This window comes from Anopheles coustani, chromosome 2, assembly GCF_943734705.1.
Source record: "Anopheles coustani chromosome 2, idAnoCousDA_361_x.2, whole genome shotgun sequence".
NCBI lineage: Eukaryota > Metazoa > Arthropoda > Insecta > Diptera > Culicidae > Anopheles > Anopheles coustani.
Genome location: NC_071289.1, coordinates 32,790,126 through 32,812,351, shown reverse-complemented (window position 1 = coordinate 32,812,351; position 22,226 = coordinate 32,790,126). Strand labels below are relative to the sequence as shown.

Below are 22,226 nucleotides of genomic sequence, written 5' to 3'. Positions count from 1 at the left end.
AATTTATGCACTTTCTCCCCGCCCAAGAGTGGAGGTGTTGAGGTGCAAAAACGTACGTACGGTTGGTGAAACAAAGTGAAAACATTATTCTCGAAGAACTCACCCGCGGTAGGTCGGGAATTGAGTCACCAAACGTTGGTTTGAAGGTGAGCTGACAAAGGAACGAAAACGAGGGAAAACCACAAAATCAAACAACACGAAAAACTGCTAACGAGCGTTTCGTCGCCGCGAATGAATTGTTGCTTCGCCGGAGTGATTAGGGAAGTTGATATCCTTTACCTCGCCGTACCACAAACGAACAGACTGTCATGAGTGATGAAAGTGATTTAGTCGTACCGCCCGAAGTCGCAATCACTGGACAAGCAACAACAACAGCAAGAACAACAACAACAACAATAACAACTACACCGACAACATGGACGGAGAAAACCGAATCATACTCAACGTCGGAGGCATAAGGTAGATACCCGCTTTGTCCGATCGCTCCGAACCGTAAGGGGAAGATTTATTGCGGACATACTTTCACCGGAGTTTCGCCTAAGTGAATCAACTATTTCTGCCAGCTTCACGGGAAGTGATCTTCTGCACCGCAATGGCACAATGGGCGTTGGGTCCTTTGCTTCACTCTTTGTTGAAAGTTTCCCTCCGACAACTTCCTCACCGCGATGGCCGCACATAATTTACAAGACAAATTTAACCTTCGGACAGGTATAATAGTGACTATGGTGGCGAAGTTCAACAACTTCTTCTGGCAATGTGACAATTTGTCTGTGAAGAAGAGAGCAGTTCGTTCAACTCGAGGGCTCGAGGTAGGCAGGTTACAGAAGATGGAAGAAAATGGGTATCATCTGGTCGGCATGATGTGACATTTTCGTCCCGGGAGTCTCCACTCCGTGACTAATGGCAGTAATGACTAACTACATTAACAGGTCTGCGTACCGCATCCAACTCTTGCCCGCACTCGTCCATCGGTGACCGTTTTCCCAGCCAAACCCGAGCGCCCCATTTTCTGCCACGCAATGTTTCGTGTTTTGTACGATGCAGGTAATGGAAGGGTGTTTCAATGAACTAATTTTCTTTCCCACCTCGGCCGGTGGTCTTCCGCCCGAAGGGGGTGGATAATTTAAACCAATAAACTTGGCAAGTTTACGCAGAACGAACTATTTTAATTGGCCTCGCAGAGCCTCACCGGTGGTGCCAGGTTTTCCTTTTCCGTTTTCGGCCCCGGAAAGAGCGCAAAGGTGCCAGGCCGGGTTGTTGTCCCGCGGGAAAACTTTCCGCTTGCACCTAGCGATTTGTGCAGTTGTGTCTGTGCGTGTGTGTGCTTTTCCCGAATAAAGTGCCATCGACGACAGGCAGCAGATTCACGAAAGACGACGTCCTGTTGTCTTTGCTGGAAGCTTGTTGTTGCTTGAGCGAAAAACAAAAGGGCAGGGAAAAAAAGGAAAGTCACTGTTGACGTTAGGTGGAAGATTGGGGCAAATGTCAGACAGCGATGACGATAATGGGTTTACGATGGTGAGCAAAAAAACTTTCAGATGGCTAGGTCGTTAGGAGGAACATCAACGACAAAGAGGCAAAGAAAGTGAGATTAATAGCAAACAATAATGATAAAGTACAAGGATTGTTGGCAATGCTGGAGTAGATAGTAGTCAGGAGTTGGTTTGTTTGCTATTAGCAATAGATTTCCTTAAATCACTCCGTTGGGTTGAGCCAGTCAACAACTAAGTGATGTTGTTGTTTCATAATGAACTACTTTTATTGGTACATTTTACGCATTATCTGCTTTTGTACTTATTTGATCAATTGTGTTTACTGACTTTTTGCAATTAATTGTTGTTTTATAACATTTCTTAATAAAGTTTCGAAGTTTCCTACGCTTCAGTGCTTCTAAACTGCTTGGTAGCCAAGTTTTCCCACCAAGCTCTTCATTAAGTGCACCGACGATGTTCTGCAACTGACTCGAGCTCGAGCGAGAGTGTCCCAGACAGCTTTCTTTGTCGCCAACTTTGCTGCGTCGTGACGACACGAAGTTCGTCGCTCATTGTTGACTATTTGAGTAGCGAACGAATCATTTTCCGTCCCAGCTGGTTGACATACCCATCCGCCGCCATTAGCAAAACCCGAGCCAACACGGGAGCGTGCTCTCGGTAGCGGCAGAAGCCATCGTGCCGTGCGTTGAGGCAGCAATGGTACGACGGGAGAAGTCAACACTTGCGACGAGAATGTGTTTATTTAACAGCCCGAAATGTGCCTTCTAACGAGCGGGGAGGAAACTAGTTGAGCGGAGCGAGAGGTGAAAACTTTTACTTCACGCTCATGGTAGAACGTCCTAGTTCCAAAAGGGTGTTCCTCGTACACACGTGAAGCAAGTTCCAAGAATATTTAGCATGCATGCATGAGAGCAGGGGAAATGGGAGGGAATGGGGGCGAGTAATTTGAACTATGAATATGTAATGATGTTTACACTGCGCCCGATTACAGACGTGCCCGACAGTAGGTATGATATTTCAGGCACCTCCCTCTCCTCGAGCTAAAATGAGATAAAAGAAAAGCTACATTTTACGGTCCATAAGCTAATACAACATTTGTCTAGCACTCGTTCCCATCTCTCCCGTCATATATCGACTGCATGAAATAGTAGACATTTCGCCTAAACCGACTCCGTTTGTCCGCCGCTCACAGGTATGAGACGTACAAGGCGACGCTGAAGAAGATCCCGGCCACGAGACTGTCCCGGCTGACGGAGGCGCTAGCGAACTACGATCCCGTGCTGAACGAGTACTTCTTCGATCGCCACCCGGGGGTGTTTGCGCAAGTGCTCAACTACTACAGGTAAGGTTATGATTGGCGCAATTCGTCGAAAAACGCATCTGAACGCACCCGAAGCATTTTCCGTTCCACATCCATGTACAATCCTTTCCATTTCGGGGAGAAGAAAACATCCGCCCTAAACCGTTGTGGCTGGGGCATGTTAAAAATGGCGCTCGAGGCACCAAAACAACCCACACCCGAACTGCTGAAACCTTCCATAATAGGCAAAGTTTGTCGAGCGCAGTTTTTATTACTACGTTCAAAGTGTGCGGCCCAACTTTTCCGCCCTCCAATAGCACGGCCAATAAATGGCAACCAGGCAGCCACGCCAATCCAGCGGAGGGTGGCGAGATAAAGCACCCTTGAGCAATAAAAACATAAGCCGTAGCGAAGACTAAGACGCCCGCAATTCGCATCGCATCGCGATGAAAACCCACTCTTTTGCAGATTCTTCGGCCTATAGCCATCGATAGGTAAACGACCCCATGCGGAGGGGTCTGGTTTTCCTCGAAGGGAAAATTTCCTACCATTAGCGAAAACTAGTTTGATCGTAAGCGACGCACTTAGTGCCTTTGTTTGCATAGATGCCAGATCCTTTCGCGCGAACCAGGGAAATGTTACTCCATTACGAGGTAAAGTTTGCCTTTTATCTAAGGGATTTGTAAAATAATAGTAAGTGTTGTTATGCGGTATTTCTTTGTACTTTGTGGAACACCACACATCCTTATCTTCGACATCTTCGTTTCACGACTTCATGGACCCGCTTTAAGTTTTCGCCATATTTTTTGGGGGATGATTTCACTGTTTTGTTCCCTTTTCTTTCCAGAACCGGCAAACTGCACTATCCGACCGATGTTTGCGGCCCACTGTTCGAGGAGGAGCTGGAATTTTGGGGCCTCGACTCGAACCAGGTCGAACCGTGCTGCTGGTCAACGTACAGCGTGCACCGGGACACGCAGGTAAGGCTCGTCGGTCCGGGAATGCAGAGGCTCGCAGCTGCTTTCATCTTCTCATGGATCGTTGACCAGATCCGCATCGCCATAACGGCGAGTGCTTAACGAAATTGAGCCTGCCTGAACTGAGAGTTCGCTTATGGTGATTGTGTTTTGATGGATAAACAGGAAATGTGCCATGTAATGTGAGATGTAAGAGGGCCTTTTGCTGACGGGCTTTCATGTCAACGGAAAGCATATGTTCTCATTGAGTTGAGTGCAGTTCTGGCACTTTCCTACACAAAACAGGATACGCAAAGTGGACAGCTTTAATTTGGAACCACGTTGGAGATAGTTTTGTCTCTCTTCGCCATGCAGATGAGGTTCGTTGTGGTACAAAATTAAATTGATCGGGGTTAGTTTATACAAGCTCTTCTATTCGTTAAATTTTCGTTTGGTGATTTTCTAAAGCAAATTGGATTAAAAGAGGAAACCACATCCAAAACGGCTTCCTGACAAGCCATCCTAGAGGCTTGCCACGCGGAGATTGTGTTTTCGTTATCTTACGATTATCTTTGCCAATCAATAGTCAATTTAACTACACATTGGACTAGCCAAACCGATGTTGATGAAGAAGATGGAGCAGAGGATAAATTTGCATATTTCTACGACGAGCAGCTCATTCGAATTCATGCTCGGTGGTAAGATTGTGAAACGGCTCGATGCGGGTTGACGTGCTTTTTCCTTCTGCTGCTTTTTCCTCTTTGATTCCGGTCCGGCCAAAAACTCACGATAGAGCACGCTCGCGATACTGGACAAGCTGGAGCTGGACGACGAGCAGCCCTCGGAGGAGGCGATAGCGCGCCTGTTCGGCTTCGAGGAGGCCCTGCTGAACGGCGAGCTTACCTGCTGGCAGCGGACGAAGCCGAAAATCTGGGCCCTCTTCGACGAACCGTCGAGCTCGACCGGAGCGAAGGTAGGTGGAGGGAAGGGAAAAATGAATTTTTATAAATTTTACCCAAAAACCAAAGAAAATAATCACCAAAGAGGGAGGAAAAGCGTTGTGGATTCTCGCCCCCCTTCGTTGGTGTATGCATTTAATATCACGCGCGGGCAGGGAATATCATCATCCTTATCGTCGGGATTTTCCCCGCTGGGGTCAACCAACGGAGACCGCCGTTCGCCGAAGGGTCCTTAATTTATGCATGAAATAATTGAGGAACGCTTTGGAGCTGTCGGAGCGCTTTCTGACACGTTCGCGCCGTCGATCGGTGGTAAATAGGTTGGAAAAACGACGCCATTGCAAAGCGAAGCTACAGCCGTTTCGAACTCTATCAGTTTAGATTTCTCCCCACCTAATGTCTGCCCCTCGGTGGTGGAAATTAGTTCAACGAGAAGTTTCCGTCGTCGTTTCGGGCAACCCTAAGTATGCCAACACCAGCCGAGACGGGGTTTGCTATAACGGTCTAAGAAATGATGAATTCATAAGACGACTGCGCTCGCCATAAGGTGGAGGAAGGGAGACAGGATAGAGGAAGAGAGAGAAACGGAGTGAGATGTCGATCTAGAATCAGTCGGAATAGCGGTGGCAGCTACATAATTGATTGCCCTGACTAATTCATGCCTTCATCGTGCGGGATCTCGAACGCCCAGACGGAACCGTACAAAGTCTTCCGACTTCCCACTGCTGTCTGTCCGGTGGGAAAATATTCAATCTACGCGAACAAGAGTGATGATGGCACATTAAATGAACATTTGCAGCTGGGGAAGATTTGTCATAATAGAGGTAAAGATCAAAGGCGGAAATTGAAATGAGTACAGCTCGATCGGGCAAATTCATTAAAGAGGTGAAGGGAGAAAAGATGGACAGTGAAGGAGAAAAAGATAAGAGGAATATACATTAATATGACGAATTGATTGCAAGAGAAAATATTCCATCAAACCATGATAAAGATGTAGTACATGGTAACTCATGGAATATTGGAGTATTTAAGATCATGAGGACATCAAAACAATAAGTTTTATTGATCAAATATGCACGTCACAAACATGGGAACGTGTATGTATTTAGGTTACAGAGGTTCTTTATGCTTTTGCGTAATTATACAGAATTCTTAATATTTCAAATTCGACTCAACACACATTTATTGCAATATTGTTAATATTTGCTTGACGACAAAGCGATGCTCGGTGAAGAAGGAATTGCGTAAAGAGTTATGGTTTTTAATCTTAACTTGAAAGTTATGTTTTACAACAACAACGGCATATTAAAATGGTTAAATATCATTTCAGTTCAATTCAACTCTGTTTGTTTAGAACCAAGTATGAGTTTGAGTTTGAATAAATGTTAATGAATATTGTTTGCATCTTTGGTTTGTACAGCACAAATAAAGACTTTGTACATTATTATAATGTGTTGTTTTTTGTAAAAAAAAAAAGCGTGCATGCTTATTTTGTTTGTGTTTGTAAAACTGAGTTTCAAATGAGAAATTTGGATTATTTTATTTAAAAACAGGTTAATGATCAGAAAGTTTCAGTACCAACGGGTCAGTATTGGTCTAGTTTTTTAATGTACTGTGATAATGTAGTGGAAGTAGCAGTCTAAATTTGAGTTTTCACTACTTTAGCCACAGGGAAGGTAAAAAGAATAAGAAACGGTCCGACATCGGAGCTGACCAAGGACTTTAGGATTTATTTTCATAACATGTTATTTGACTCTGAAATAATTGCTACCTCTTCCACTCTTTCCCAACGTAATTGGACTGAACAGGACACTCACCGAACCACAGGACTAATGTGTTGCCATTTTTCTCCGTCCACACCCATCCCAGATTGTGGCCGGCATATCGGTGTTCTTCATCTGCATTTCTGTGATATCCTTCTGCCTAAAGACACACCCGGGCCTGCGGGTGGAGATTCCGGCCATCCTCAACATCACCACCAACGGCACCGCCGGTATCTCACCCTCGATGGATGATCTGCTCGACGCTGGGCCGAACCGGTTCCTGGGCGCGTCCATGCCACCGACACCGGCCCCTCCACCCACACCGCCGCTGCATCCGACCATCACCACCCCGAGTGCCACCAGCCCGAGCCTTGCGCCTTCCCCTCCGGCCACACCCGAGACGACCACCCAGCGAACCGGGCGCATCGTGTCGAGCGCCTACCGGATGAACTCGGGCAAGGGGGCAAGCATCGTCGAGAACTGGCAGGAAACGTACGGCCAACCGCACGAAGCTTTCTTCTACGTCGAGCTCGTCTGCAACGTGTGGTTCATCATCGAACTGACCGTCCGGCTTGTGGTGAGTACTCCAGGCACCGAGAATGGGAGCAGCTTCTCTCACGCAACGGTGTGATCAATCGCAGGATATAGCACCTGCTCCAGGAAGTCCGTTCGAGTCCACTGGTTAAGAATTGTGGGATCCAAAAATCGATCCAATTACCTCTCCAACGCAGGAAACGTTTAGTGATAAAAAAGACTCTTCGGAAACATTTGCCATGAAACAATCCAATTTTCCTCATCGTTAACTGCCATCGTACGCCATCCATTTGCCCCGGTGACGTTTCCGAATCGAACGTTGGCTCATGCCAACTTTCCTCGACTCACTTCAAAGAAATGTCCTTCATCTTTCCGAGGGAAAAACTGGCCGACAACGGGAAGCTGCACAAATGATTCGAATCCATATCGGGTGTCTGGGAGCCTTTGTTCCGAAAGGCCCCGTTCCATCGGGGAGGGATGGTAAGATTAATGATATGCTCCTTCACCGTCACCTCCAGATAGTTGACAGTACAACTGCCAACGTGACGTGTTTCGTCTTTGCTGATGTAAGGCTTCTCGTTTTGTGATAAGATAAACATTGACATTCGTCATGAAGACCTCCACCGGCTTGACCCGGTTTCCCGTGTCAGTTTCCGGCTTCAGCTTCAGCTACCATCACCACTCGTCGACCGAGATGAGGTTTCGTAGAGCCAAACCTCTCAAAATGGAAACTCTGAAACCATGTTTTGCTTTCATTACTACACTTATTACACTACTCGTGGCGTAAGTGAAGGGGGAAAACTAGAAACCACAGGGCCTCAGACTTAGATTCACTCTCATCTGTCGATTGTTCAGCTGAAGTCCTTAGGCTGGATTGAAAATGTTTAACCAAAGCTATTGGTGTTGAAAGCGATGCTGTTTTCGAACATCGTTTTGTTGTTCGTTAGGAAATAGTTTACGTTTTATTTGTGCTATCATTTTCGCTCGAAACCCAATCCCTGTTTGTTTATCGTTTGTTCGCAGGATGCAAAATGAATCCTTCCGATTGTACCACACAATAAAGGGTCAATGAAAGAACCCGTTTTCAGCGAACGATCATTGAACTGCGCACTAATAAAGCGGCAAACTTGACGAAGCACTCCCGTCGAGTGCAAGCTGTACAAACGGTTTCGATAAGACCTCCATTATTTGTGGCTATAATCATCCATCAAATGCTTGGAAGGATGTGAATTTTGGTTTTCCTCTTAATTTTGAACGCCAAAACTCTTCCCTCCGAGCACGATGGAAACCAATAAATTGAGGTCCGGAGCGATTGTTAACCTTCCCGGCCGCAAATGAGAGTTTGGCTGAGTCAGCGGAAGCTCCCTTTTGAGGCTCGGGAGTGATTAATGAGATACATGATTTTAAAGCACCGTACAAAGCGGGGCGTGATGAGCTGAGATTCGATGTTCGGCGTCCACCAACGTGGCTTTTGAAATGATTTTGTTGTTCCCTTTTTCCTGAAACGGAGGATGAAGCGTGCAAGATGAAACTATTTCATCCCTCTTTGCGGCAAACACCATCTCGTGTTATTTGAGCTCACGTTAGCGTGCAGCTAATCCTTCCGATAGTAACACATTACCCTCTGCCACCATTAACGCCGGCAAAGAAGCGTTCACTCAGCACCATTTGTCGCCATTATGTCGGTGTGTGTCTGTGTGCTTGAGAGGCAGGAAAATGACTCCAAATGACACCGCCACCACTACAAGGTAGGATGGAAATGGGCAATAGGATCCAACTGGGTCATCTCTCTTGTGCTCGAGCACGGGGTGGCTTTCCCAGCTAATCCTAGCGGGAGACCAGCTGGGCTCGGGCGGTGTCGTCCGTGTCGGAAGGTTTAATAATCCTCGCCTATGGCCTTCGAAAGGGCAGGGTACGGGGAAGGAGCAAATTAAATACACGTAATCGCCGTAACCCTCGTAATCGTGACCGTGGATCGGACAGACATTAACATCTGCTAGCGGATATGGGATCACTGTACGGTGTGCGATGAGAGTCGGCGTGTGGAACACTTCCTCCGAACATCCGGAGAGCATTAGGAGTGGACGACCTTAGTCCTTTTTTTGCCTTTAAAAACGTTAACTGTAAGTACCTTGGAAGTCGTCCAGCTTCATAAGGGAAAGTTCATTCAATTTGCATCGGTCCGTTCCTAGGAATGGCTAATATTTCTTTTTATTGTGGAAAAACAACCTCCAACCAACGGGCGGGGGGAAAGCACCAGCCAAGTCTCTTAGTGAACATTAATTTCCCCATATCACCCCCCGGTGGGGTGGTCGTAGCTGGAGCGGAATAAAATAAAGCTTCCCGGAGGGCGGGCAGGCATGCATCCATGGCGAAAAGCCATCCAGCCATGGAACCACCGCCCGGAACGGTGAACGAAAATGTAATAAATTTAAATAAATATCATTTACGCTTTCGCCTCCAGCTTAAAGCCGCCGTAAAGGTTTTGCCGCTCCGACCTCCGGAGTCAACGAATGTTTTCCGCAAACGCTCCCGGGCATGCTGGAATGTAGCGGGCCACGCGCGAGTAGTGGCACGGGGAACGGAGGACAGACGTGATGGTGTTTATGTCAGCATATGAAATATTGACCGTCCCGCGCCATCGAAAAGCACAAGGCGGCGGGTACACATATTGCCGATGTACCAAAAACCCCAGCGAGCCCGGAGCGTGTAACGTATGCTGGACGTTTGTCATGTGTTTATTTGGTTTGAATTTGGACATTTCTGGTTTCCGTTCCCGTAAGTTGTTTGGCTTCTTCCTGTCATCGATCTTCCGATGTGACTTAGTGAAAAAAAAACAAATGGCTGAATTCAACCGAGGGATTAATAAGTGGGACGTGTTACAAAATTCATCATATGGGCCTTTTGACTCTTTTCTGTGGCTTCCATGGGCTTTTGCTTGGTTAACATGGTTGATACGGAATAAAGTCTGCTTTATAAATTTTTGAGAAAGCCCTCTATTGTGCCGTGATTGTATTACGGTCTTAAATCAATCAACACCCCCAAAAACGGACTGGACCGTGCGAAGGATGGTCGAGTGGATTTATGGCCCCATGGCCCCAGTTTTTAGAGCCATAAAATAGATCAAACATTCACGAGGCGAAAAACCAACACGCCTGGTTTAAAGCCACCTGCAGACTGGGTGGATTCGTAGGAGGGGGTTCCAAATTGAAACCAAAATGATGGCAATTAAATTCGTATTAATTTAAACGTCCCGTGGCTTTCGGGTGACCGATTATGGGCCATTTAAATATTTAGTGATCGAAGGCTAGGAACCGTTCCAACTGCTGGTGGTTTGGTGTGGTGCGACTAATGCAAAATTAATTTAATGTTCGTACGTTGGGCGCTAGCAAGAGGAACGGATGCAAAATTGATGGACATTAATATCGAAAATTGAATGTGTTTTGTGGCAATAGGGGTTTTCCGTTTCTTCGTAATCGAAACAACGAACGTTTGCGTAAACGATGATTTATTATGATAAATTTTAAATTACTTCCATTTATTTGAATGACCAGATGTAAACATTTGGTTGAAAGCAATGGAAGCATTCACTTTAAACCCTCAATTACGGTATTATTTCCAACGCCTACTATTAATGTATACCTCAACTCAATAAGGCGTCAATAAATGTGTGTGACATCCAAGACACCCGAGCCACATCCTCAAAATGTACCTCAAAATAAAACCACAACTGCTTACGTTCTCCTTTCCCTTCCGGCGTCTTCCTTCCGAAAACCCAACGAACAGGTTAGCCCAAATATTGTCGAGTTCATCAAATCGCCCGTCAACATCATCGACCTGGCGGCCACGCTCAGCTTCTACACCGACGTCTGCCAGCGGATGGGCGAGCAGACGGGCCTGCTGGAGGCGTTCTCGATCGTGCGTATCCTGCGGCTGTTCAAGTTGACGCGCCACTCGCCCGGCCTGCGCATCCTGATCCACACCTTCAAGGCGTCCGCCCGCGAGCTGACGCTGCTCGTGTTCTTCCTCGTGCTCGGAATCGTCGTCTTCGCCAGCCTCGTGTACTACGCGGAAAAGCTTCAGGTGAGTTCACGCGGGGGAGGGAGTGGTTGGGCGTTCGATGGTTCGAATTTCACCAATAAACCCGCCCCTCGTTACGCCACGTGACGCAGCGCGACTGAAATGAAGTCCCATGTTCTGCGTCATGTCGCAGGATGTTAGACGTGGCGGTTCCCATGAGCCGTGCGGTTGAACGGCATCACGACTTCGGTGGAAGAATGCCGGCGAGCTTCGATGGCACTCGAGCAGATACTCGTCGCCATTATACGCCTCCAGCGTGGTGTTTTGTTTGCGATTATGACCTGTTGTTATGGTTAACCAGATGGAGCTGTACGAGTATTAGTTCATGTACCACCAACTTGTGCGACCGTCAATCCGCTATCCGGGAACTGGATATGGCGGAAAACATTGAGTGAAACGTAACACGACCAAAAGGAAACGAAAAAAAAAATCGTTTATCGCAATGCGGGAACTTTATCCTTTGCTGCGAAAGCACATCGTTTCGCCCTTCCTACTTCATCGGAACGAACTCGTTTATTTTTGGCAGACCATTTTTGAAAATAAGCTCCAAGCAATCGACAACCATATTACTAGGATTGGAAAATCCTTGACAGTTTATCGGTGAACCAGCAACACGCGTAGAGAAAAAAATAATAAACGAAGTAATTAGTAGCAATGGTTTAGTTCTTCACGATAAGTTCAACGACCCAGGGTTTGACAGTTTTATTAAGTAAACTCGTTCACCGAAAGCGATGTAAATGCTGAAAGGTGAATGTGCGATAAACAGCGATGAAGTGCTTCGTGTTATCGCGTTTGAGAAAATGCGATGGGTCGTTCAAGCCTTAAGATAAGAACGCCCGGAAGACCTATTGTCACCCGCCATTGTTTTAATGGAAAGGTATTTCAATTTGGTCGCTAGGCAAACTGTCAGCTAATTAGGGAAACGCGATGAGGAAAGTCGTTAAACCCGTTGTAAGAAAATTGCCTACGATATTTTCGTACATTGTTTTCGATGCAGTTGTCGTTCTCAATGCTTTAATAAAGAAATCACCGGAAGGCGATGTCATTACAGATTAAGTGTTTATGTATCTCGTTATGTTAACGGTTTTTGTCCGTAACGAATATTAGTTGCACTTCCATCTTTTTCAACTGCTTTTTGGTGAACGAACTTCTTAACTAGTTAACTCTATCAACATACAAGCAGTGATGGTATAAAGGTTCTTAAATATGCTTTCGAACAGTATGCTTGTTCTCGGTTATTTCTTTTATATTCAATTTATAATTTATTCTCTTCAGTCAAAATATTATTATATTTTTTGGAAAGAATTCTCGAGCTAGAGGAAAGAGAATACCCGGTTTTATTTGATATGGAGAACGTCGCATGTTCTGTGTTGTAATTCCTTTCTCCACCTGAATATGACATAATGCAGTAGTTTGTCATATGGTACAAAGAAACAAGAAAAAAACGTAGAATTCATTTATCCATTCCCATTATTTTCTGATGCTGTAACCATGCTTATACTAATCCTTTCTAGGTTGTTTCGTACTGAGTCCTACTGCATACGCTTTAGCGGCATATGAATGTTCTTTAACCGGAATTGGATCCAAAGAACAGATAAAATATCCTAACGATGTTAAGGATTGTTCTGCTTAAGCGCTTCGCCGACAGTTGGAAAATGGTTGCGATGTGACATAAATTTTGGTTCCCGCCCGCTTCATGCGAACGTCCATGTCCACGTCCGTGTAGCGTTGGAAACGGAATCGTATGCCGATGGAGGGTGGACGAAAAACTATTCCATGATCCGCGCGTCAATCACGTCACGTTGTCATGGCGCTAGGTATCATAGTTGAGAATGTGTTCACTCAGAACAATTCACCGATGTTTACGATGGTTCCGGCATATTAAAACAATGGCTCACCTAAAAGGGAACGAGCCTTAACGCTAACCTCTCGGTCGACTGCCTCCGCATAATGTCACGATTGAGATTACGTTGATTATAGTAAATTAATTTGAATTCTGTGTCAGTCGACCACCCCTCGTTTTGCGCAAAAGTATCGCTGACTCACCTTGGTCGGTTGGGATTTTTCACTACACAATTTTGTTCCATTTCTACGATTACCAAACGTGGGATGCGTGCCCGACCGCGGGTCCCAACCAACCTTCACATCCATTTGCAACATTAATATTTCCCTTTTACAACCCACCAAACGATGGGCCATTTTTGGGGGCCATGACGAAAAATGTCTGAAGTCCAAAATATCCCCAGAAAAGGAAACGGCGGCACATGATACGGCATAAAATAGTCGGCATCAGCTGGCCGTGGGACGCATAATTAAAGCTAAAATCCCAAGGTCCGGCAAACGGTACGGTTGGATAAAAATCATTTCACGTCCATTACGGACGGCAAAGGTTTTTCCGGGTGCTGGATGAAAAAAAAACACCTTCCAACCCCCGACCGTTTGAGTGATTTGTTGTTTTATCAGTAAACTTTTTTCACGCCAAGTCGGTTCGCATCGAAAAAAGGGATTTGAGGGAGTATTTTAATGGCCCGTTAACAAGGTGTAATCCGTTGTGTAAAGCTTGGGGAGCAGAGTTCCCGAGCGCTTCTGTGACTGTGTGTGTGTGTGTTTTTTTTCGTCTGTTTGTTTGAGTGTGTTAATCCATTTAGCGTCGCTCATGTGTGAAAATGAGTTTCCCTTTTCTCGAATGTGATAGGGAAAAGTTTCTTTTTTAACACCAGGTGTTATCTCATTCATGCTTGCACCGGTTTCGTACATGATTTACAGCACGTCCCAATCCAAGTCTAAATTATTGTTATTTCAATCATTAAAACAAGCTTTATCATTCCACTGGAAGCCTTCGTAAACTACAACTTTTATTTAAAATCATTTTCCACCATCCGCATCATAATTGCATCCTTTCGCTTCCACTTTATTGCAGGACAACCCAGACAACCAGTTCAAAAGCATACCGTTGGGGCTGTGGTGGGCGATCGTTACGATGACCACGGTCGGATACGGTGATATGGCGCCGAAAACGTACGTCGGCATGTTCGTCGGGGCGCTCTGTGCGTTGGCGGGCGTGCTAACGATCGCTCTGCCGGTGCCGGTCATTGTCAGCAACTTCTCCATGTTCTACTCGCACACGCAGGTGAATATGATTTCTCAGATTTCTACGCAATATTCCTTATTTTTCCCATGACTTTTAACCGAAGGTTTATGCCCGGCAGGTTTACGCTGTTTTACATCAAGTTTATTGAACACTAGCTGATTTACCCGATTTCATCCGGGTAGAAGCAACATTTCAGACGAAGAATGTTGTCTTTTAGTATCTTGCGTTTTACACTCTTGAATTTTACTATTTTTTTAATTAAGAGTAAAGAGCAATTTTTTAGTATTATCTTAATTCGACAGCAAATCACTTTTACACACAATTTGCATTCATTATCTAACTAGGTTCCCCCCTTAGTGCTTCCAAATTAACTGGTTGGTTATCTTATTTTGTTATTGTGCTAGTTTTTGCAACAAATTATTTTTGTGGAATGTAACCTGACTTTGTAAATGAATGTAACCTTTGTTAAAATTAAAATTTTATCCTACTCTATTAAATGATCCGAACCTCATCTCGGACGGTGTGCCAGTGTCGCATTTCGGTGTCACATTTCGGACGTGTTTATGACCGACACTCTCTAGCGTCATCCTCTTACGGAGTGAAGTGGATCCCCAACGAAAGTGCACGATTGATTGACTCCTTCACACGTTTTGCGCGCTTCAGATTTACGAGCCACCCAAAACGTCCATTTTCCGAGCAAACGTTCTCGATGGCTCAATCATTCGGCGCGTTACCCGCGCGATCGAATAACGAATACACTAAACACGCGTGCGGACACGTTCGTCCGATCCACTCCACCATCCGGCTTTGGGATGTTCTTGGTACGCACCGTTGCATGTCATTTTCTCCCACCCAAAAACAAGACAAAAACATCCCCCCTCCCCCCTAGAATGAAGCCATCAGAGATGATTTCCTCTCCATTTCCTTGTCTCCCCCTCCCCTCCTCCTTAACTCGCGTGCCGCCTTTATCGGCACGGGGAAATCTAAACATGTTCGCCCATCAATCACCCATAACGAACAACTTTTGACTTCGTCTCGGGTTAAGCAACTTTCCCTCGAGCGAGGGAAGGTGCTATTTCGTTATGGTCCCTGTCCTCTCGCTTCACTTTCATGAACCGCACTTACCATACGGGGTTTCCCCAAACCGTGCAGGACCCCCCTAAAACTCATCAAATAAACGGAAAGTCGCTCCTCCGCTGCTTCGGGACCCGGCAGGACGACACGAAGCATGCTTGTTAGCCACAATTTATGACCTCGTGCATACAGCTCTGGCTGAACTTTCTATCGACGAAATCGTTCTCCGACCACAAGCATGCTTTCCAGATCGCTCCCATCTTCCCGCCCGTTTCCGGCTCTCCCCTCGCTTAAGCGACTTCAATACTTTTTTCCGGTGTCTTTAACATTCGCCCGGATTATGAGCAACGCACCCGAAAGTTATCCGAAGAGAGTGTCCCTCCTGTTGCGCACTTTGCCGGCAAAGACAGAAGCACAGCAAACACACACACACAAAAAGCTCCTCGAACGGTCCGATCCCGATGGATGTTCGATAAAGATGGTCCTTTCTCATTGGGAATGTACAGGTTGTGTTTTTTTTGCGACCCCTCAGCTTGGTGTCGATGTTCGGAAAAAGTTGACACACCGTTTCCTGCTGACTCGCCGATGACCACCGATGCAATGATTAACGACTTTAATCTCCTTCCAGGCGCCTCCCAGGTCGTACCGAAGCAAGCAAATTTGTCAAACTATTCATGTTCCGTTCGAATCGTTCCCCCAGAATGTTTTTCCCTGAGAGTTCTGTTTTAGTAGGAGATCACAACTTCCCGGGGGGTGAAAGTTTTACAAGTAGTGCAAAGAATTCTGCATAGTGATAAGTTTCGTTCCAGCCACAAGGTGGGGAGGTGTCAGGGAACACCCGGCAAAGAAGAGATTGTTCGAATTCCGGTCTTTGCTAGTTTGAAGCACTTCATGATGGCCCCTCTGTCTCTCTCTTTTCTACCATCCTATCGATCGCGTTGTGCGCCGAACCAAGGGTGGAAAAGTACTCGAAGTGAACTTTCATTCAACCGGAAATATCGCCCTTTTGTGGGTTCGAGAGGATCACTCCCTTCGCCGGGTTGGGAGATACCGGCTGGGAGTCCTGAGGGCAAACAGAAATCTCTTTGCAACAAACTTAGTCCTTAGACCTAGACCGCCTTCCTTCCCCATTCCGGTTTTTCCAATGAGAACCAGATGCTCCGCTGTTGGGAAATTGCTGATAGATTGAACGTGCCGTACCGGAAGCGGACCACGGCGTTGAATTATTGGAGCCGGTGCCGATCGGTGAGCATCAACACTGGAATTTATGAGCGCAACCCTTGGTATCTATTCAGCGTGCGTCAATATTGCTTCGGGGGAAGTTTTTCCTTCCTTGCTGCCTTGCAATCAGGAGGAATGTTGTTTTTACTCCTCTTCCCAATTAAAAGCGATCCTGAAGGAGCAGAAACGACTTGAAAAACCTTGCTCCTTTTTTTTCATTTCCGTCTCCAACAAAAAGGTAGGTCGAAAAGTTCGAGCACCTCCCGAGCGGAGTCAGCGTTCCCATTTCATTTGGACTAATTTATCCGCCCGTTGATCAACCCTGCCATAAATCGACTGTCCTCTACCTTCCCACCTTTTTTTGCCGGAGGAGGAGGATTGGTTTGGTCTAAATCTTGACCCTAATTTGTAGATTTATGTTTGCCCACTTCTTGCCATCTGGAGGTACTATGATTTATGTACCGGAGCGCCCGAGGCGGCAAAACGAAGAGGGAGGGGGAAGTCTGTGTGGTTCCAAATTTTATCCCATCATCTGTGGATCGGTGCTCGAACTCGGAGGTTCCCATCGTCTGGTTGAGCTACGCGCGCCGGCGAATCCTACGGGATTTTGATTAATGATCGCACTGGCCTTATGTTATCTTTACTGCGGCGTGTGCTGTTATTATAAGGGCACTCACTTGGGCGGGAAGTTAAGACTTTGATCGCAAAACAATCTGCCGGAAAAGTTTTCGGCTGGCGGCGGAAGGAGCTTTGCATGCACATCGAGTTTGAAGCTGTTGGATGTTTTCTCCAGTTGAACACATTAACGTCCGCGTCCCGGAGTGATTAACGAGCTTCCGAGGACACAAAGATGTTATTTTTAGGTAACTAAAATCAAGTGGTTTCAAGTACCTCTACTCTGTAAGAACATTTGTTTACATGTTTGAGAAGGAAGGAACCAATCGTTTGCTGTTCCACAAATTTGGTTTGCAAATTATTCGAACAAACTCTTCCAGCTAATTAACTGCATTTGACAGGTCGTTCGACCGCTCCAATTTCCGGGTCCGATTTCCATTTTCGATATAAAAAGGGTTCAGCGGATGACAGGGGGAAAAAGGCGGTACATGCTTCCAGATAGATAGCGGTAAAATCTTATCTGTCCCTTTTTTGTCACGAGAACCACTTTAATGCGGGAAAACCTTGGTCGGACAGGGGTCGACCGTCGTTCAGGATAGCTGCAGGTCGACGGTGTGATAATGAGAGAGGTCCGAAAAGGCGGGGCGAGGGTTGGCTGGCAGTTCAAGTGTGAGCGGTACTGGATAGTTCCCGACCCATGGGCAGCGCTCCAAGGTCATTAGCATAAAATCATCACCAAACGACGGGTCCGACCATCGGACGGAGCGCATCAGGCGCCCGTTCGCCTTCGCCTTCGCCATCGTCGAGCGGAAATCCTTTGATGAAATGACCCGGGTCCCGGGTGTCCTTTCAGCGTTCAGCCCACTCCACCCAGCAAACTGTTGACTATTGACTGCTAATGCCCTGGAGAGGCGACCTCGGGCATCCTTTCGCTTCATTCGTTTCGTTCGACTCTCATCAGGCTGCCCTCAAGCCTAATGCACGCTCATTTACCTGTTGGAACGGATCGGCTCGCTTAAGCTCGAGTCAACAGTGTCCCCTTTCGGTCGTAGAACATCCTTGACGTCCCCCGCCATTCTCTTTTCCCCCACTGTCGCCATATTTGAGATGGAAAAAGGAGGAAAACGTGCGTCAACGAACGAGACTCTCTTCTCGGGATCAGAAAAAAAGGCACAAAGGATGCACGCTGTAATGGAGGCGCGTCTTCTCGTCTGAAGAATTTCTATGGTTCTATTTTAGGGTTTTCACCTGCAAAAAAGAAAATGCTGTACCCCTCGCCGGAACATACCCCTTTGCCCCATCAACTCAAACATGATGTAACGCTCGTTGGTTCCGTTCGCGACCGACCCGATACTGGCACGTTCGAAAGGATAAACGATCCTGTATGTGTTGTTTTTCGTTATGTGTTTCTTTTCTGTTTGTTTGCGAAAAAAAAGATTACTAAACTGCAGCAAATATTCTCCCCCTCGTCCACCCATTTTCAACACCTACATTTCGCCACGAAAGAGCATCCCCGGACCCGGACTCCGGTCCGGTTGGTGGATGGTTCAGGTCGCGGATGCGGTACTGTGTGTTGTTCGATTTACATAATTTTCTCATTTAAATTTTTATCGACTCTGGCAGTTTCTCAAATTGGCCCCATTTCCGCCAAGCATTGCCGCGCGGTAAAATATGCGATGGAGCTTTGGTGGAGAGGATGACAGAGTAAGGGGGAGTTTTGCAGGTTGTGGCACGGGAAAAAAAGGATTCGCTCCGTAAATGTGCCCGCCGGATGCTTCTTAGATAAACATTGCACAACGTCGGTACGCCGGGGTTTTGGATGGAGTTTTATTGGGGTTTTTCCACGATTTGTACTGTTTCCCGCTTTTTTCTTCGCACCCCCGATGGTTTTCCCACTTGCACTCATGCCTCCGAAGTATTTTATTAAGTGTGTATTAGATGATAAAGCGTTTCCATACACACATGCACACACACCCCTCTTGCCACTCCGGGGAAGAGTTATGGTTGACAGTTTTTTATTGTCGATTTTCATCATTAATTTAGCATAATGTGTTGTTGATAGCTTTTTTACTGATAATCTTTCTGTGCTGTTATGTGTCTCGGACCGCTGGATACGTAACCGAGTGTCGGGGAAAAACGAATCGTTTAAATGCAAAACATTGCACCGTGTCTTGTTGACAAACAAACCAATCGCATGATCTAAGCCTCTGTGATATTTCAACATGTTAAGAAAAAGGAAATATGTTTTATTAAATTGAAAAATATTTGGTATTACTTGAAATTTGTTTTATTTCGTGGGAAAACCCCCTTATTTGTGGCTTAAAATATAATAAATTAGATGAATGGTCCTTCCTCAGTCTCCTCTATGTTCATCACCTTCCACTTTCTTACCAAATGTGACAGAATTAATCATAGAAAATGGTAGGGCGTGAGCGTTTACTAAAAGAATGAAACAATTTGTGTACCACCGTATCCACCTACATTCCAGCTTGAGACAGCCTTCGCGCCCTTCATCAAGACAAAAGGTGTTTTCCAAGATCGGATAATTCACCGTCCCAACGGCAACGCGAGCAAATTTACACATCGTAGGCTGTTGCTTATCATCGTCGCGCTACCCATACTCACCGTCTCTCTCTCTCGCGTGTCCTTCACCTTTCAAGACGTACCGACCAAATGGAAAGAATAATACCTACACCCACAATATGCAGCCGCTTTTGTCATAAATAAATTCCCGTAGAATGGCACAAACAACACAAAAGCCTACCGGTTCGGGGTTTGGCCCGCCCCGCTCGGTGGAGGAAAAAAATGCAATGTAAACAAAGACATTGTTGTACGTTGATTTTTTTTTCCCTTTTGTTTCAAACCACCACCACCACTACCACGTTCCGGGGGAATTTTCCCATACCCACGGCAATGCTACCCCACTTGGAGACACTTCTGGGCCGGGAGTGTTTACCGCTTGTTTTCCCCGTTGCAATCGTTACCGCTGTGCGTTTCTTGTTTGCTCATGTCTTTCCCATTTTTGTTTTCTTCGTTTCGTCCTCCGTAGGCTCGCTCGAAACTGCCGAAAAAACGACGCCGAGTGCTGCCGGTGGAGCAGCCGCGCCGGAAGCGGGACATGGGTGCGGCCAACCGGCGGGTGAACGCACTCAAACACCAACACACGCAACCGACCCATCCCGCCATCTTTAAGGACGCTTTCGGTGGGGCGAAAATAGGTAAGCTTTCGTTTTTCCTCGGGCGAGCTTTGGGTGCGAGCGGGTTTTCCCGGGACATCATCCAAATTCGCAAGGGAAAAGCTTTCATGGTGAAAAGCTTTAGCTTTATCTCATCGCAGAATGATAGCTTTCGTTGAGAGCTTTTGAAGTAATTTAGTAAAATGGATAGAATTTGTAGTGTATTTAAAAAAAAAATTATAGCATGTTCAAATTTATTAATATTTTCAAAACCACTTTTTCCGCAGGACATGTTAATGGAGTGAATGTGATAGGACTCACACTGCAAGGACCGTCCGTTCCAGGTCTGGCCGTACTAAAGCCTCCTTCCGTGATGCAGCCAGGTAAAACTTTAAACCGGTTTTCATTTTAAACACTTAACATTACACATTTAAACGACCGGTTTACCACATCGATTGTCAACTCCCTTGCGCTAATAACTCCCATAATAATTCATCCATCACGATGTCGACGACAAATTCACCCGATTCCCGGACAGGTTTTCCGTTTATCGGTTACACCGTTTAATGGTTTATTTTACTTTTTTTTGTAACTTTCTCTCTTTGCTTCCGTTTTCCCCGCACTTCCGCTAGGTGATTTCATCAACGTTCCTCAGCTGAGCTCCCTGCAGCCGCGCCAGCCGACGACCGGGAATGTAGATTTATTGCTCCCATTACAGCCGAAATTGCTCGTTCCACTGGGTAAGGGAAGCTTTCACTTTCACGCTTGCGTACCCCGCGGTGGTGTAGAGCTTTGTCTTCCGCACACAGCGACTCGTTGTCCTGACCATTGATCGAATGTTTGTTTTATTTTCTTTTGTGGTATTTTTCTTTTTCGATTCTATGTCGATTCCCGAATGGCGAATTTGAATGTGTCATTTGCTGCTGGGGAACGGCATTCGTGAAACAGTGGAGCGGAGAGAGTCCAAACCGGAGGAGATGATCCCGATGGAACCGAAGGTTACCCTCCAGAGTGATCCGAATGGCGCATCCGGTAACAACACACCCGGGGACGAATCGTGAGCCTTTTTTCTACCGTGGATGGTGCTTCTCGCGCCGATGGTGATGTTGACGCAGAATATGTTTAATGTTGACCGATGATAAAGCAACATCGAGTGGAAGAAAATAGAAGAAAACGCCAAAGTACTCTCTCTCTTTCTCTCGTGAAGTACGTGTTACAGTTTCGTAGGGAAATAAAATGGAATTTAAAGACGATTTAGAAACTCAAAAGAAACCAGTAAAAACACGAAGGAAAGGGAACTCCCGATAGGAAAGGAAATGTAATTAAAAAGAAACTCCAAAGTGGATAATACGAAAGGCGCCAATTGGGGCGACTTGAGAAATTGGGAAAAGCAGCAGCAGATGGTGTGCAAAAGTTTTGCATACACGCGGGAATTGTCTCAAAATCGGTTTGCCAAAAGAAAAGGGTCAAGAGGACGTGCTAGGGGCGTGCGAGACATTAGCCAAAAATATTACTCGGATGCCAACGGCTCGTGGTCGAAGTGTTGTGAAATGGAAAGTTGGAGCAACTTATGCTTCGTAAGGAAAAACGATCCCATAGGGTGTGTGAGTTGTGAGATGTGTGTTTGTTTGCGAGCGTTTGAAAGTGCTAAATACGACAGAATGGATGGAATGCTCGGTAAAACGACACAAAAGGGCTTAGCTAGTATAAATAGTTGTTTAATTGGAAGGAAATTGTTGTGCTCAACTTTTATACGTCACCGACGGACGGTGTATGCAGAAGCATGCGAATAGAAAGGGAAAGAAGGACGCGGGGGAAATAAAATAAAATTAAATCAAAACGAGATAGATTTCAACGAAGTTGATAGAGACCAACTTGTAGCGATGCTTGTCTTTCGAGGGTTAGATAGAGGCCGGGGAAAAATCATGCACTGGAACAGGAACCAGAGTGATCTAGCGATCATT

At 46.0% G+C, this 22,226-nt stretch overlaps 1 protein-coding gene across 1 annotated transcript; it reads left to right on the top strand.

Annotated features, from left to right (window-relative positions):
• The first annotated feature begins 415 nt into the window (after positions 1-415).
• On the top strand, positions 416-21,345 carry LOC131262721 (potassium voltage-gated channel protein Shaw-like). The gene is made up of 11 exons (XM_058264783.1): positions 416-459; positions 2,686-2,835; positions 3,641-3,773; positions 4,543-4,722; positions 6,578-6,703; positions 6,953-7,048; positions 10,792-11,088; positions 14,006-14,215; positions 20,136-20,304; positions 20,895-21,002; positions 21,211-21,345. Exons 1-11 carry the CDS (start codon positions 416-418, stop codon positions 21,321-21,323), a joined length of 1,626 nt encoding a protein of 541 aa, XP_058120766.1. The 3' UTR covers positions 21,324-21,345.
• Positions 21,346-22,226: the final 881 nt, after the last annotated feature.